Source organism: Cornus florida, unplaced genomic scaffold (genome assembly GCF_030987335.1).
Source record: "Cornus florida cultivar Cherokee Brave unplaced genomic scaffold, ASM3098733v1 CherokeeBrave_3.0.0_Hap2_Chr02, whole genome shotgun sequence".
NCBI classification, from domain to species: domain Eukaryota; kingdom Viridiplantae; phylum Streptophyta; class Magnoliopsida; order Cornales; family Cornaceae; genus Cornus; species Cornus florida.
Window position 1 is genome coordinate 56,889,062 of NW_026775572.1, and position 14,580 is coordinate 56,903,641.

At 35.8% G+C, this 14,580-nt stretch overlaps 1 protein-coding gene across 1 annotated transcript; it reads right to left on the reverse strand.

The window, feature by feature from the left end:
- Positions 1 to 9,808: 9,808 nt before the first annotated feature.
- LOC132295061 (photosystem II 5 kDa protein, chloroplastic-like) lies at positions 9,809 to 10,408 on the reverse strand. Its single transcript, XM_059793134.1, has one exon. The coding sequence runs from the start codon at positions 10,318 to 10,320 to the stop codon at positions 9,988 to 9,990; it is 333 nt and encodes a 110-aa protein (XP_059649117.1). The 5' UTR covers positions 10,321 to 10,408; the 3' UTR covers positions 9,809 to 9,987.
- Between the last annotated feature and the right edge of the window lie 4,172 nt (positions 10,409 to 14,580).

Genomic DNA, 14,580 nt, shown 5'->3' on the forward strand with positions numbered 1-14,580 from the left:
AACATAGGCACAACTGGCCAGTGCTTACCTGGCGTGCCCACGGTGGATTAGGTATTCTCGAGCCACCTATCCAATAACTAAACTCACTGGCCGAGGAAGGGGTCGCTACCCTTCCTCTACTGTGAACGCACCCCGCTTAAGTCGGATGGGCCCCTCCCCCCTGGCTCGCTCGAGGGTGCTCTCTGAAAGAGCGACCTCGACTAACCTGTTTTACACATTTCCCTTCTCGGCAAAGAAGACCGCGGGATAAAGTTGGGATAAGACCCTACGAGATCATGAAGGCAGGACCTCGAAAGGAACCTATCCCCCCTGAAGCACAGGAATCTGAGGACATGTGGATAAGTGGCAGAGATCCAAGGACTCGCCTCAACCCGAGGCCAACACAAAGGGGAAAAGATACTCGGTACCTAAGCTCGAAAAAAGGAGGATAAGGAACGCATTAATTACGAAAGACGTTTGATAAGACCCATATTAATTAGGGAGCGCTGTTACCTCTTTTGACTGGGGGGGCAAAGCGTCGCGGCCTATCTATCAATGTCTCATCCGTCAGAAGAAGAGACCCTTAAACCTTTGGGTAAGAGCGGGCTCAGCCAAAGGACTAAAAGACATTAACCGAGGAGGTAAACACTATAAATAGGGGTGTTAATCAACCTTTAAGACAACAACCACCACATTAATTGCTATCCTCTGATAAGCTCGAGTTTACATGGTACCGAGGTCGGCCTTCCCTTTCTTAATCTCCATACCTAGAGAATCCCTTGTGTTGCTTGGATCTCCACTTGGATACTGATCTCAGATTCTTGGCTTACATGGAATGATCTCTTTATCCTACTCACGAACTACCATCAACACCTTGTATCGATGACTTGATCGTTGAAGTGTTGAAGTGTCTTCGGCTGGCACTCCATACAGGGACTCCCCCCCCCCCCCCCCAATCTTCATCTTTACAACTAACTCCGAGGTCTCGGCCATTATAGAATGTTTATGAAAAAGTTTTATTGACATTAAATATAGTACTTGTGAATTCCCTTGTATCAATGACTTGATCGTTGAAGTGTCTTCGGCTGGCACTTCATATAGGGACGGAGCTACCCCCCCCCCCCCCCCAATATGACCTGTCCCCACCCTCTATAATATAGTAATATGCGTAGTAATTTTTGGATTTTTTTCCTATATATATGAAGAAAAAAAAATTAGATGCCCGCCCCCCCCCCAACTAAATTTTTTAGTTTCTAAAATTATTTCTTAACTTCATTTTTTAATTTTTTTCTTCTAGTCTTCAAATTCCTTTAATTTCCTTAAAAGAAAAAGTCAAATAATCATTCCTCAATCGAACTTTAGCTTTTCCCTTTCAAAGTTCTCTCATTTTTCTTCCCTTTTTTTCTTTTTTATACTTCTTAAAATTCTTCTTTTTATGGTGCATATTTGAATAATTTTCTTCCTTTTCTTTTATATTTTATATTTGTCATGTTATATATACAGTAGTGCTCAATTGCTCCCTAGTGAGCAGGGAGTAATATGCTCACTTTTAATTGTAACTATTAACAAATATCCTTTATTTGTAATATTTTTGGAAACTATTAAATCATTTTATTACCATTAAATATAATTGAAATGAAAAAACAAAAGGGTACAACTTTATTAAAGGAAATAAAATCTTAGAAAATAAAAAAAATTACAATTCCTCATCATAAAAGAGTTTTGCCCCCACAAAACACGATTGATCATTATCACAGTTGATCGGAAAAATCATAATTGATTGAAAATATAAAATTTAAGAAAATCACAATTGATGGGAAGCCACTGGTTCATCCTCCCAACAAAACAATCAGATAGTCATGGCTCAAAGCTTTTTTTATTTTCTTGGTAAACAAAGAAATCATTACATAAAACGACGCTTACAAACATACAGAATAAGGATCAAAATTTCTACATAGATGCACATAACTATTGATTCTACAATCTTTTAAAACCGAAAGAAGTATATAAGAAAGCAATATGCATTAAGTCGGTCTAAGAAAAATTAGTCCCCAAATTATTCTTCTTGATTTAGACTTTGAAAATCAAATAGGCCATACTAACTAACACTATAGATAGATTTTATTTCCTTCAATAAAATTGTATCCTTTTGTCTTTTCATTCTAATTATATTTAAGGGCGAATTGCAAAAAAAAAACCCCTTAACTTTCACCCATTTGTAAAAAACCCCCCTTATAGATATCTTTAGCAATTAATCCCCCTCAACTATCATGAGGGGGTCATTTTAACTAACCTCTGTTAGAGTGATTGTGTGAGGAAAATTTTCGGACAAAATTACCCTTAACATAAAAATCCATTTGAGTGATTGTGTGATAAAATTTTCAGATGAAATTACCTTTAAAATCAAAATAATATATTAGTATTACTAAAGTATCCACCACTCACTTTTTTTTATTATTTTTTTTAACGGTATAAAACACTAAAATGAGGCCTCTGATTTTGAAACAAGGCCTTTGATTTTTCCTTTCGAAATGTTCTTGCATTTGGAATATATATAGTAATATGGTAGTTATTTATCAATTGTCAACTTAAATTGATTTTGGTGAAAAAAAAAACAACTTGTACCATGATTTTTTATAAAATAAGATAAAGAAAGAGATATATACGAGAGATCCAAAAATATCAGCACCATAATTTTTTATAAAATTTAAAAGTAAAAATTTATCAAACAATGTACAAAATTATCTCATAATTAGGAGGAAGTGGCTTTTTTCATTTATATATATAGATGTGTGTGTGTGTGTGTGGAGCATATCACAATTTAATTAAAAAGTATTAGGATTAAGATTTATGATGTTGAAATAAATCAAATTTTATGTCATAATAAATGCTTTTTCTACAGAATAAATAAATAATTAAAGATAGTCCAAACAAATATTTTTGTTATTTAAGTGAAATATCTTTAGACTATAAAAAAATAAAAAAATAAAAACAAGTATGAAATATGTGTTGGGGGGTGGGGGAGGGGGGTTTTGTTTTGATATTATGGTGGACGCTGGATTTTTTTTGAGTATGCTATATCCATAATTTTTTAAAATCTTATAAATTCTACTTTTAAATTTTATAAAAATAATGTTACAAGTTATTTTTTTTTTTTTCACCAAAATCGATTTAAGTTGACATTTGATAAATAACTACCATATTACTATATATTTATTCCAAATGCAAGAACATTTGGAAAGAAAAATTAAAGGCCTCGTTTCATAATAAGAGGCCTTGTTTTAGTGTTTTATGCATTTAAAAAAATAAAAATAAGGTGAGTGGTGGGTACTTTAGTAACACTAATGAATTGTTTTAATTTTAAGGGTAATTTCATCCAAAAATTTTATCACACAATCACTCTAATAGAGGTTAGTTAAAATGACCCCCTCATGATAGTTGAGGGGGGTTAATTGCAAAAGATATTTATAAAGGGGTTTTTTGCAAATGGGTGAAAGTCGAGGGGAATTTTTTGCAATTCGCCCTATAGTTAATGATAATAAAAACATTTAACAGTTTCCTAAACTATTACAAATAAAGGACATTTGCTGGATTAAATCCAACGGCTACAATTAAAAGTGAGCATATTACTCCTTGCTCACCGGGAAGCAATTGAACACTATATTATATATATATATATATATATATACACACACACACACACACACACACACACACACACACACACATATACATATATATTGCACTGTGCCCCTCCGGACAAATTTGGGCTGTGTCCCTGGTGCCATAGGAAGTGATGCCATTCATGGTGCCATTTCGGATCGCGTGGATTTTCCTCTCAACATCTAGCTCAATCGATAGGGATCGTTAATGGTGTAGATGAAACTGGAATATTTTGTTGTAGCATTTTTATTTATTTATTTATTTATTTTATTTTTTACAAATTGTTTGACTTTCATTTTTGATAACCGGAATGTTTAGGGCTTTGCCCCGACTAGTCTACGGACCTATGCAAGTCGGCCCCCACACGAATTAAGTAAAACACGAATCCTGAAACATGATATATCATGAGACACCGAAGTTTTAAGTCTTTTCATTGAGCCAAAGATTGAAGTGCCAGGAATTTGTGAATTTGTGCAAGTGCGTATGAGCCCGTGGTGTGTTTGTGTTATTTTTGGAAGAATATTTTAAGCTAAAATTTTGATGTCGCATGGTGGCTCATAGTTCACGAGGGTTGAAGGTTTTTGAAGGGGAATTTCTCATGTAATAGGTGTGTCAATGTGTCATGAATGAGTGAAACACAATTTTCCTACATTCATTTAATGGGAATGTAAATAACTTCTTAGTTCTCAATTACTTCATCTAATGGGCTACCTTCAAATCCTACGGTTGACATACCTTCTTAGTATTTTTATTTTTTATTTTTGCCAAAAAAAAAGGGAAAAAGAAAAAAGAATGCAACAAATATTTTCAAATTTGCTTAACCAATGTTTAAGTTGGTGGGATTGTTAGAACCTTAATTTTGTTTTCTTCTTCATTTAAAACTACTTTTTAATAAGTTCAATTCAAGAACTTTTCTCTATGAATTAAGCATTGATGTTTCTAGATATTTAATAGTCATGAAAGGCTAAAAATTCAGATTAATTTGTTTAACCCAAAAATGATATTGGATCACCACGCGATGGAGGTTTTTATTTTATTTATTTATTATTATCATTTTTTGTCATTGACAAGAAATATTCACAACTCCACTCATTTCACCATCTATAAATCTATTTGATAGTGAAGAAAATTCTTAAATTAAAGTATTCAGTGTCTCCGTACCATATAACCGTGACTTTTATAATGAACAAAACAATGAAAACATAATAAAGCAAGAAGAAAAAAGATGAAACACAGTTTTTTGATGAAACATAGTTATTATTATTATTAAGGAAAATAAGGATACTAATACTAGTGCAGATATGGAAGCTAACTGCCACAATATGCGTAACCAAGTATTACATCCCTATAATCCTGGACACGGCTCTACAAGTTCCCAAAAACAAGATCTTTGTCAACTTTCCATTATTTCACACAGCTAGCAATTATAATTTATTGTGCAAAAATAGCTCCTAGAATTTCTCCATTAGAGTGCTGTAATTGCCGTAGTGTTTTTCATTTTGTTCCATATATATTTGTACAATGTCATTAATCAAAGATAAGGCTTCCTTCAACCATTTCAAAGAAAATCTTTTCATGGTATCAGAGCCTAAAATCTGCAAGCCAGAAACTATGTCTTCATCCTTCTCTTCAATCCCAAAAACCGAATTTGAATTGAGCATTCAATTTTTCCACCAATGTTCGAGTTTAGTATCAATGAAGTTGGAGACTACAAATTTTCTTTTATGGCGTTCACAAATCCTTCCCTTAGTCTGCAGCCTCGGTGTTCTTCACCATCTCACTTGTGAAGAAAAACCAGAAGAAGAGATCAAAGATGACAAGGGCAATATGACTCCAAATCCGCAGTACACAGTGTGGGTCAATAATGATGGGCTTCTTACTTCATGGCTGCTTGGAACCATGAAGCAAGATGTCCTCAATTTGATCTTCGAAATAGAAACTGCAACAGCCTTTGAAGTTTGGAAGTCCCTGCAACAACAACACCTTCCCATTACTGTAGAAAAGGAAGGGCATTTAAAAAATATGCTGATGACTCTCAAAAAAGGTTCTTGGTCCTTAGACGAATATCTAAGAGACTTCAAATCCATCTGCGACAATCTCGCGGCGATCAAAAAGCCCGTTTCTGACCTTGACAAGGTCTTTCAATTTTCCCGTGGCTTAGGCCCAAGGTATGAAAACTTTCGTATTGAAATGCTTTCTAAGGCTCCTTACCCTACTTTCAATGAGTTTGTGCTAGCCCTACAAGGATATGAATAGTCACCTTCTACCCAAAAGGAGGAAGAAAAATTATTCATGGAGCATGCACAGGCTTTCGTTGGACAACGCAGTCGTGGTCGGAACAATAGAGGAGGCAGAGGATATTTTAATTCACGTGGCAGAGGCTTTACACCAGCCGGACGTTACAATGCTCAGAGTGGAAGCCAAAATACTCATGCCAGCATTAAGCATTCAAGCAACAACACTGGACAAGCTAACGAAAGAAACCAGCAACAACGCTCCAATGAGGCAAATAAAAATGGTAAAGTATTTTGCCAAATTTGTGGTAAACCAAATCATCGTGCAATTGATTGTTGGTATTGTTTTGATTACTCATATCAATCTGAAGAATTTCCTCAAGCTCTTGCCGCCCTTGCCATAAATGATTTCAATGACCAATCCTTTATTGTTGATTCTGGAGCTACATCACATATGACAAATGATGCAAGTAAATTATCTTGCATTAAATCCTATAGTGGTGGTGATGTGATATATGTTGGGGATGGAAATTGTTTACCTATATCTCATACTGGCGATGCTTGCATTATGACAAATAAAAGAAAATTGGATTTAAAAGATGTTTTGGTAGTTCTAGAATTAAAGAAAAATTTGTTATCAGTCCAAAAATTTACTTCAGATAATTTATGCACTTTTGAATTCACCTCTTGTGGTTTTGTTGTTAAGGATCGGAATCGAAGGATAATCGCAAGGGGGCATAAAAGGGAACAGTTATTTGCTTTGGATGGAATCTGTCAGGAGGCACTAAGAGCAATAAAAAAGGGTGGCACTTCCTCCCCTATTTGTCACCAACTTGGACATCCGAATTTAAAGACTTTGTCCTTGTTGAAAGAAAGAAAAGCCATTGATGTCACTCATTGGGTAGCTAAACCTTCCTTATGTGTTAGTTGCCAAATGGGTAAAAGTTATAAACTGTCCTTTAATAAATCAAATAAAGTGTCTAAGTTTCCTCTAGAAAAAATACATTTTGATCTTTCGGGGCCAGCCCCTTTGAGTTCTAATCAGAATTTTCGATTCTATGTCATTTTTGTTGATGATTTTTCAAGGTTTACCTGGATATATATTTTGAAATGAAAGTCAGATTTTTTGGCCTGCTTCCTCAAGTTCCAAAAACTAGTGGAGAATCAGTTTGATCACCGAATTAAAATCTTTCAATGTGATGGTGGAGGAGAATTCAGTTCTACTGATTTTATTAACCATCTTGCAAATTGTGGCATTGAACAACATATTTCTTATCCTGGAACTCTTAAACAAAATGGAGTAGCGCAAGCATCGGCACATTGTAGAAATTGGGTTGACTATGCTATTTCATGCAAACTTGCCATTATCATTTTGGGTTGAAAGTTTTCTCACTGCCATGTATCTCATCAACAGGTTGCCATCCTCAGTTCTAAAAAACGTTACTCCCTATTACAAGCTTTACAATCGACATCCCGACTATAATGGCTTGCGGGTGCTTGGATGTTAGTGCTTTCCCTCTCTGTGATACCAAAATCAATTAAAATTCTCCAAGAAGACTTATCCATGTGTGTTCCTTGGCTATAGTCCCAGTCACAAAGGCTATAGATGTCTAGAACCAAAAACCAGGAAAGTTTACATATCGCGACATGTGGTGTTTAATGAAGAAATTTTTCCATTTCAGCCTCAAGTTTCAGAGTCAGAATTGCCCCATTTATTACTGTTTGAATATCCTTCTTTGGATGAATGGCTCGACAAAACATCTAAGGAAAGTCTCTCTATGGCGACAGACCCTTTAATTTCTGACTTTTTTAATTGTTGTGATAATGGTTTTGATGCATGATCTTCTCGAAATAATACTATAAATTGTGCTGAAGATCAGGAACATAAAAATTCTGTTTCTTCTTCCATTTTGGACATTAAAGACATCTCTCCACTCTCTAAAAATATCACGCCAGCAGAAGATTTTTCAGTTGAATCTTCTCCTGCTGAAAATTCACCTACTCGTCAATCCTCATAATTACATGGAGATATGGTCGTTATATGTCTAATACCTTTATAAAGACACCCTCCTCCATATTTACGTGATTATGCTATAATTGCAACTACTGCCAATTTCGCTTCTTTGGAGCCCAAGACCTTAAAGATAGCTCTAAAAGATGATCGTTGGATTAATGTAATGAAAGATGAGATTAAAGCTCTCAATGACAATGCAACATGGGAACTCGTTCCCCAACCCTCTGACATCAATATTGTGGGCTCAAAATGGGTGTATAAAATTAAGTACAAAGAGGATGACACTATTGCTCGCTACAAGGCTCGTTTGGTCGCTAAAGGATTTACTCAAGTCTCAGGAGTGGACTATGACGAAACTTTTAGCCGGATTGTAAAACCGACTACCATATGCCTTGTCATAGCCTTTTCTTTCTCGTTCAACTGGCACCTAAGGCAACTTGATGTTAAAAACGCCTTCTTGCGTGGGAATCTCAAAGAGAAAGTCTACATGGAGCAACCTCTGGGTTTTGTTGATACAAACCGACCCAATGATGTTTGCCTGTTGCAAAAATCTTTATACCGACTAAGGCAGGCTCCGCGCGCTTGGTTTGACCGGCTATCACAATTTCTTCTTCAACTTGACTTTTATTGTAGCAAAGCCGACTCTTCACTCTTCATTTATCACACCAGTCACATAATTACAATTCTCTTAATTTATGTTGATGATATTCTTGTTGCTGAGAATGATAATCAATTCATTTCGGTGCTTCTTGAACAGCTTAGCAAAGAATTTGCTATTAAAGATTTAGGCCCGTTGCACTATTTTCTTGGCGTGGAGATCAAACGGTTTGATGGAGGACTCTATCTTTGTCAACAAAAATACACCAACGATTTGCTTCTGCGCACACACATGCTGGAAAGTAAATCCATTGCCACACCAAAAGCTCTCAAGGATCACTCTCAAGTTCATCCGATAATGTTCCTGTAGAGGCCACTAATTTTCGTAGTATCCTGGGTGCTTTACAATATTTGATGTTCACTAGGCCTGATATTATTCATGTTGTAAATCGGGCCTATCAATACTTTAGTCATCCAACAATGGCCAATTTGAAAGCTGTTAAACGGATACTACGATATTTAAAAGATACTCAACATTATGGCCTCCGCTATCTTTCTACAAGTCCTATCTCGTTGTATGGGTTTAGCGATGCCGATTGGGTAGGTTGTCCCACAACAAGAAGGAGTACAACGGGCTATTGTGTTTTTCTCGGAGCCAACTGTATTTCTTGGTGTTCCAAGAAGCAACCTACTGTAGCCCGATCTAGTACTGAAGCCGAATGTCGGGCCATGGCTTTTGTGGCTGCTGAATTAACTTGGATAACCTTTCTTTTAAAAGATGTTGGTGTATCTTTAGTTAGACCACCTCAATTGTTTTGTGATAACATTAGTGCCTTACATATGTCCGTAAATCCTATGTTCCATGCTCGGACCGAGCATATTGAACTTGATTACCACTTTGTTCGTGAAAAAGTTGCTATGGGAACTCTTGTTACTCGATTTATCTCTTTTGTTTCACAACCGGCGGACATCTTCACAAAGTCTCTGTCACATGATGTGTTTTCCTTGTTTCGACGCAAGCTGAGTGTTCATCCAAATTACCACGCCAGCTTGAGGGGGCATATTAAGGAAAATAAGGATACTAATACTGGTGCAGATATGGAAACTAACTGCCACAATATGCGTAACCAAGTATTACATCTCTATAATCCTGGACGCGGCTCTACAAGTTCCCAAAAACAAGCTCTTTGTCAACTTTCCATTATTTCACACAGCTAGCAATTATAATTTATTATGCAAAAATAGCTCCTAAAATTTATGCATTAGTATGTTGTAATTGTAGTGTTTTTCAATTTGTTCCATATATATTTGTACAATATCATTAATCAAAGATAACGCTTCCTTCAACCATTCCAAAGAAAATCTTTTCAATTATTATTTTTTTTCATTACAAGATTACAAGTACTTCATATGGATGAGAAGTTTAGAACATAACTTCTGGCTCAATTCCAATCAATTGAACCACAATTAATGACCAAATTAACCTAGCTATACAAGTCTTCACTTGCGGCACACCCTAGCTGTTGGCATGGTCACACAAACTGGAGCATAGAACTTCTTGGCTTCGGGGCTCCCCGGTTTCGGTTCACCTGCCACTGCAATTCCAGCGGCAGAGCAAACCGCGGCGGCAGCAGCAGCAGCAAACATTAAGTCCCTCCTACCATTATTGTTGGACTCTTTCTTGCTGTCATCCCTCACCTTCACTCTCTCTCCTTCACAGCTGGCTTTGTTGACACTCTTTGTGACGACCAGTCTCCGGTGGGTTGTGGCGGAAGACCGGCCGGAGAGGGTTGCTCCGCCCAGGAATGATGCTGTCATGGTGATTGAGGCCATTTCTGCTTTGCGACGTTTATAACTCCCAACCTGTTTTCTCTAGTTTGCAATTTTTATCATCTCTGTAGTGGAACTTAATGAAGCATGTGGCATGCAAGCAGAAGAAAAAGAGCCATACATATCTATATCTTATCTACTACATGTTCTGACCAATGCATCATTGCCACGTGTTGCTATATTATCTTGGGCAAACCTGTGGTCCTGAATCCCTATGTTGATGCTCAGGTTGAGAAAACATCCTGAGGTTTTCTTTATCTCTTTTTCTTTTTTCAATTATATTCACACTCCTATTTATGTATATATGGACCTTTTCGTTTTTGTCTGTTTATATTTAAATAAAAAATTATCTTTAATACTTATTCTGTTATTTAAGAATAAGGAACACCGAAGTACCGAACACTAATGTCATTCCATTCTAAAAGTGAAGTCTTGTTAAATTATTTGGCTCAAAATTATTACAACTCAACTTATCAATAAGCTTACAAGAGAAGTAAGCGCATACATATATATATATATATATATATATATATATATGATGTGTGATGATGAAGCTTTCAAATTAGTCGGTGACATATTTGGCTATAAATAGCCGGTGTTTCTCGTGGTATCAAATGTCATCATAAATTGAGTGAGTTGCGTATATCGGTGTTTGAGACTTGAGTGAGAGCTTGGGTGTAATTGGGTTTTGGGTGTGAGCCACTTTGTTTTGTATTTCTTTATTTTCATAGTGAAATATTTGTTCTATCTTCTCCCATAGATGTAAGTATAGCCAAACTACATAAATACTTGTCTATTTTGTGTGTGCGTATTTTATTTTCTTATCATTATTTTTTTTCTTATTTTCATAAGCTATTCAATCCTTATTTCAAAACAAACTGGTATCAGAGCTTTTGAGGAATTTTCTGAAATGTCGACTAAATACGAGATTGAGAAATTTGATTACAACATTAGTTTCAGTCTTTGACGCATTAAGATGCAGGCCCTACTGATTCAGTAAGGTCTAAACAAGGTGTTGTTCGGGAAGGAAAAGTTACTAGCAACTATGTCTAATGAAGACAAGAAGGAGGTCGATGGAAAGGCGCGTGGTGCAATTCTCCTGAATCTAGCTGATGAGGTGTTGCACGAAGTTATTAATGAAGACATGATGTCAAAGTTGTGGCTGAAATTGGATAGTGTGTATGACGAAGTCTCTCACCAACATATTCTACCGGAAACAGAGACTATATACCCTTCATATGAAGGAAGGTACGCCTCTTAAGGAGCATATTGATAATTTCAATTATATTATTATGGATTTGAAAAATAATGAATAATTCTTGGGCATCAAGTATTTTTTGGGGACTAATTTGGCTATAAATAGCCCGTGCTCCTCATGGTATCAAACATCATAAAAAATTGAGTGAGTTTAGTACATCAATATTTGAGACTTGAGTGAGAGCTTGGGTATAATTAAGTTTTGGATGTAAGCCACTTCGCCTTATATCTCTTTATTTCTATAGTGAAATATTTGTTTGATCTTCTCTTGTGGACGTAAGTATAGCCGAACCATGTAAATTCTTATCTTATTTGTGTTTGTACCTATTTTATTTTCTTATCATTATTTTTCTCTTGTTCTCGTTAACTTCCATTCAATCTTTATTTCATAACAAGTCTTGATATCATTAACTATATATATATATATATATATATATATATATATATATATATATATATATTATTTGTATTGTTAAATATAAATTATGATTTTTAGTAGCTAAGTTAATTTTATTAATTCAAAAGAGAAAAAAGAGGGTACAAAGATTTGCTAAGAACATATTTGAAGTTACTTTCCAAAAAAAAAAAAAACATATTTGAAGTTTTGCTCGCAGTTTTAAATAAGTAAAAAAAATAAAAAACTCTCAAATTCCAGCACGTCTCACTATACCCTAGAACAAAAAAGTAACATAAGAAGTTGAAGCTACTTAAACAATATTTATCACCCTATCACAATTCAAAAGTGTTAACATGATTAATTAGGATTACCTTTTATCTATTAGCATAATTAGCGTAAATTAGAGCTGACTTTGTAAACTTAATACTTTCTTTATATGTTTAATATGTGTATGGTATATATACCTCCTTATGTATGGTATATATACCTCCTTGTGAGAAGAATAAAAGTATCGTAATATTTTTCTCCCTATTTTCCTCTAGTTTTGACATGGTATCAAAGCCTACACGATTAGGGTTTTTCTGATTTACCTTACCCATACCCATATACTTATCGTTACTCTAAATACCTAAAATCATACTTGCCGCTGGCTGTACTCTGCTTGCTGGTGGCCTTATCTTTGCTTCCAATCGGCTTGGTTTGTCGATTTCTTGCCAAATTAACTACTGATTTCTGCTGCGGCTTATTGGCAAATCATCAATTTGACTTACCTAGACCCTCTCGGCTTGATATGAAGGTGGTGGACAATCTGTTTTTCAGGTTGACTCATTGCTGACTTCATTCTTCTCCTTTTATGCCATGAGTTTTTTTTTTTTTTGGGGGGGGGGGGGGGGGGGGGGGGGGGTTATCTACTGTAACTATTCTTCTTATTGAATTTTACAATCTGCGTTGTTGTGTTCTTCAGTCAATATATATATATATATATATATATATATATATATATATATTTAAGTGCTACAAGTAATGGGTGACTCAAAAGACAAAAGAGATTCAACTTCTGTCTCTCCGGTGTCTACCTCAGTTACTGTTCATCAAGACCACTTGTCCTTACAAATTACTCCGGATAAATTAGATGGTTCCAATTTTTCCACTTGGTCCCAAAATGTGGAGTTATATGTCACAGGTCGTGGGAAAGTGGGATACTTGACTGGTACCAAGGTTAAGCCTAATGAAAAAGATATTATTGCTAGTGCAACTTGGGTGGAGGAGAATGCCATGGTTAAGTCATGGTTACTGAATTCGATGGTTAAGATGCTTCACAGATGTATGAACTCCGTTGCTGAGCACATGAGACCCGTCATAATGGTAAGACTTTGACTGAGTATTATGCTGCACTTCAAATTATCTGGCAAGAATTGGATTATCTTCGTCCTTATTCCATGGAATGTGCAAAAGATGCGGCTACAATGAAAAAACAAATTGAGGAGGATCATTTATATGATTTTTTGGGTGGTTTAGATCCCGGTCTAGACCAAATTATGAGCCAAGTATTGGCTTAGGATCCGCTTCCAAGTATTCAGAATGCTTATGCTTTTGTGCGCCGTGAGGAACTTCGTCAACTAACTATGATGGCGGGAAAATTCAGTGACGGCTCTGCCTTGAAAGTGGGATCTTCTCCTAAGATTGCATCGGTGATTACTTCTACTGGTACCACTATTCCTCTAGGAAGGTCATCTTCCAGTTCATCTGATTTCAAATCCTCTGATACTCGAAGATGTACCTATTGTAATGGTATTAAACATGTTCGAGAAACATGCTTTAAGCTACATGGCTATCCAGATTGGTATGTTCAGAAGAAGAATGCCCAAAAAAAGGAGGCACTCTGGGTCTCAGGCTCATCATACTTCTGGTGACACTCAAATTGCACCACAACTTTCTTTGTCTTGTTTGGTAACTCAACATTCTCAGCAAGTTTCTTAGGTTGATGCTTCTACCTCTTTGGCCAATACAGGTAATTTGGGATATGCCTTGAGTATTTCTTCTGTTCCTTGTGCTCAATCTTGGATTATTGATTCAGGGGCTTCCGATCATATGACTAATAACCCAACTCGGTTTATTTCAAAATTTAATCCTTATAGGAGTAGTGTTAAAGTTGCTAATGGTTTGTCTACACCAATTTTAGGAGCTGATTTTGTTTGTTTATCTTCTTCTATGTCTCTTTCTTCTGTTTTACATGTTCCTTCCCTTTCTAATAATTTACTCTCCATAAGCCAAATTACTAAGAATCTAAATTGCAGTGTAACATTTTTCCCTACCCATTTTGTTTTTCAGAATATTCTTACGAAGGAAACGATTAGTCTTGGTAGGGAGAGAGGGGGCTTGTACTACTTGGATTTGAGTGCTTCACCTGGTTCTAAGGTGGCCTAAGTGTACCAAGTTGGAGTAGAGGAATCCAAAGCTAGAGAAGAGATTTGATTATGGCATCGAAGACTGGGACATCCATCTTTTCCTTATTTGCAACGTTTATTTCCTTTGTTATTCTCTAAAGTTTCTCTTTTATATTTTCAGTGTGAACATTGCATTTTAGCAAAACACCATCGTGTTTCATT

What these genes read in the sequence shown, in the direction of transcription:
- LOC132295061 (XM_059793134.1), bottom strand. Translation starts at nt 10,320, where the DNA reads ATGGCCTCAATCACCATGACAGCATCATTCCTGGGCGGAGCAACCCTC.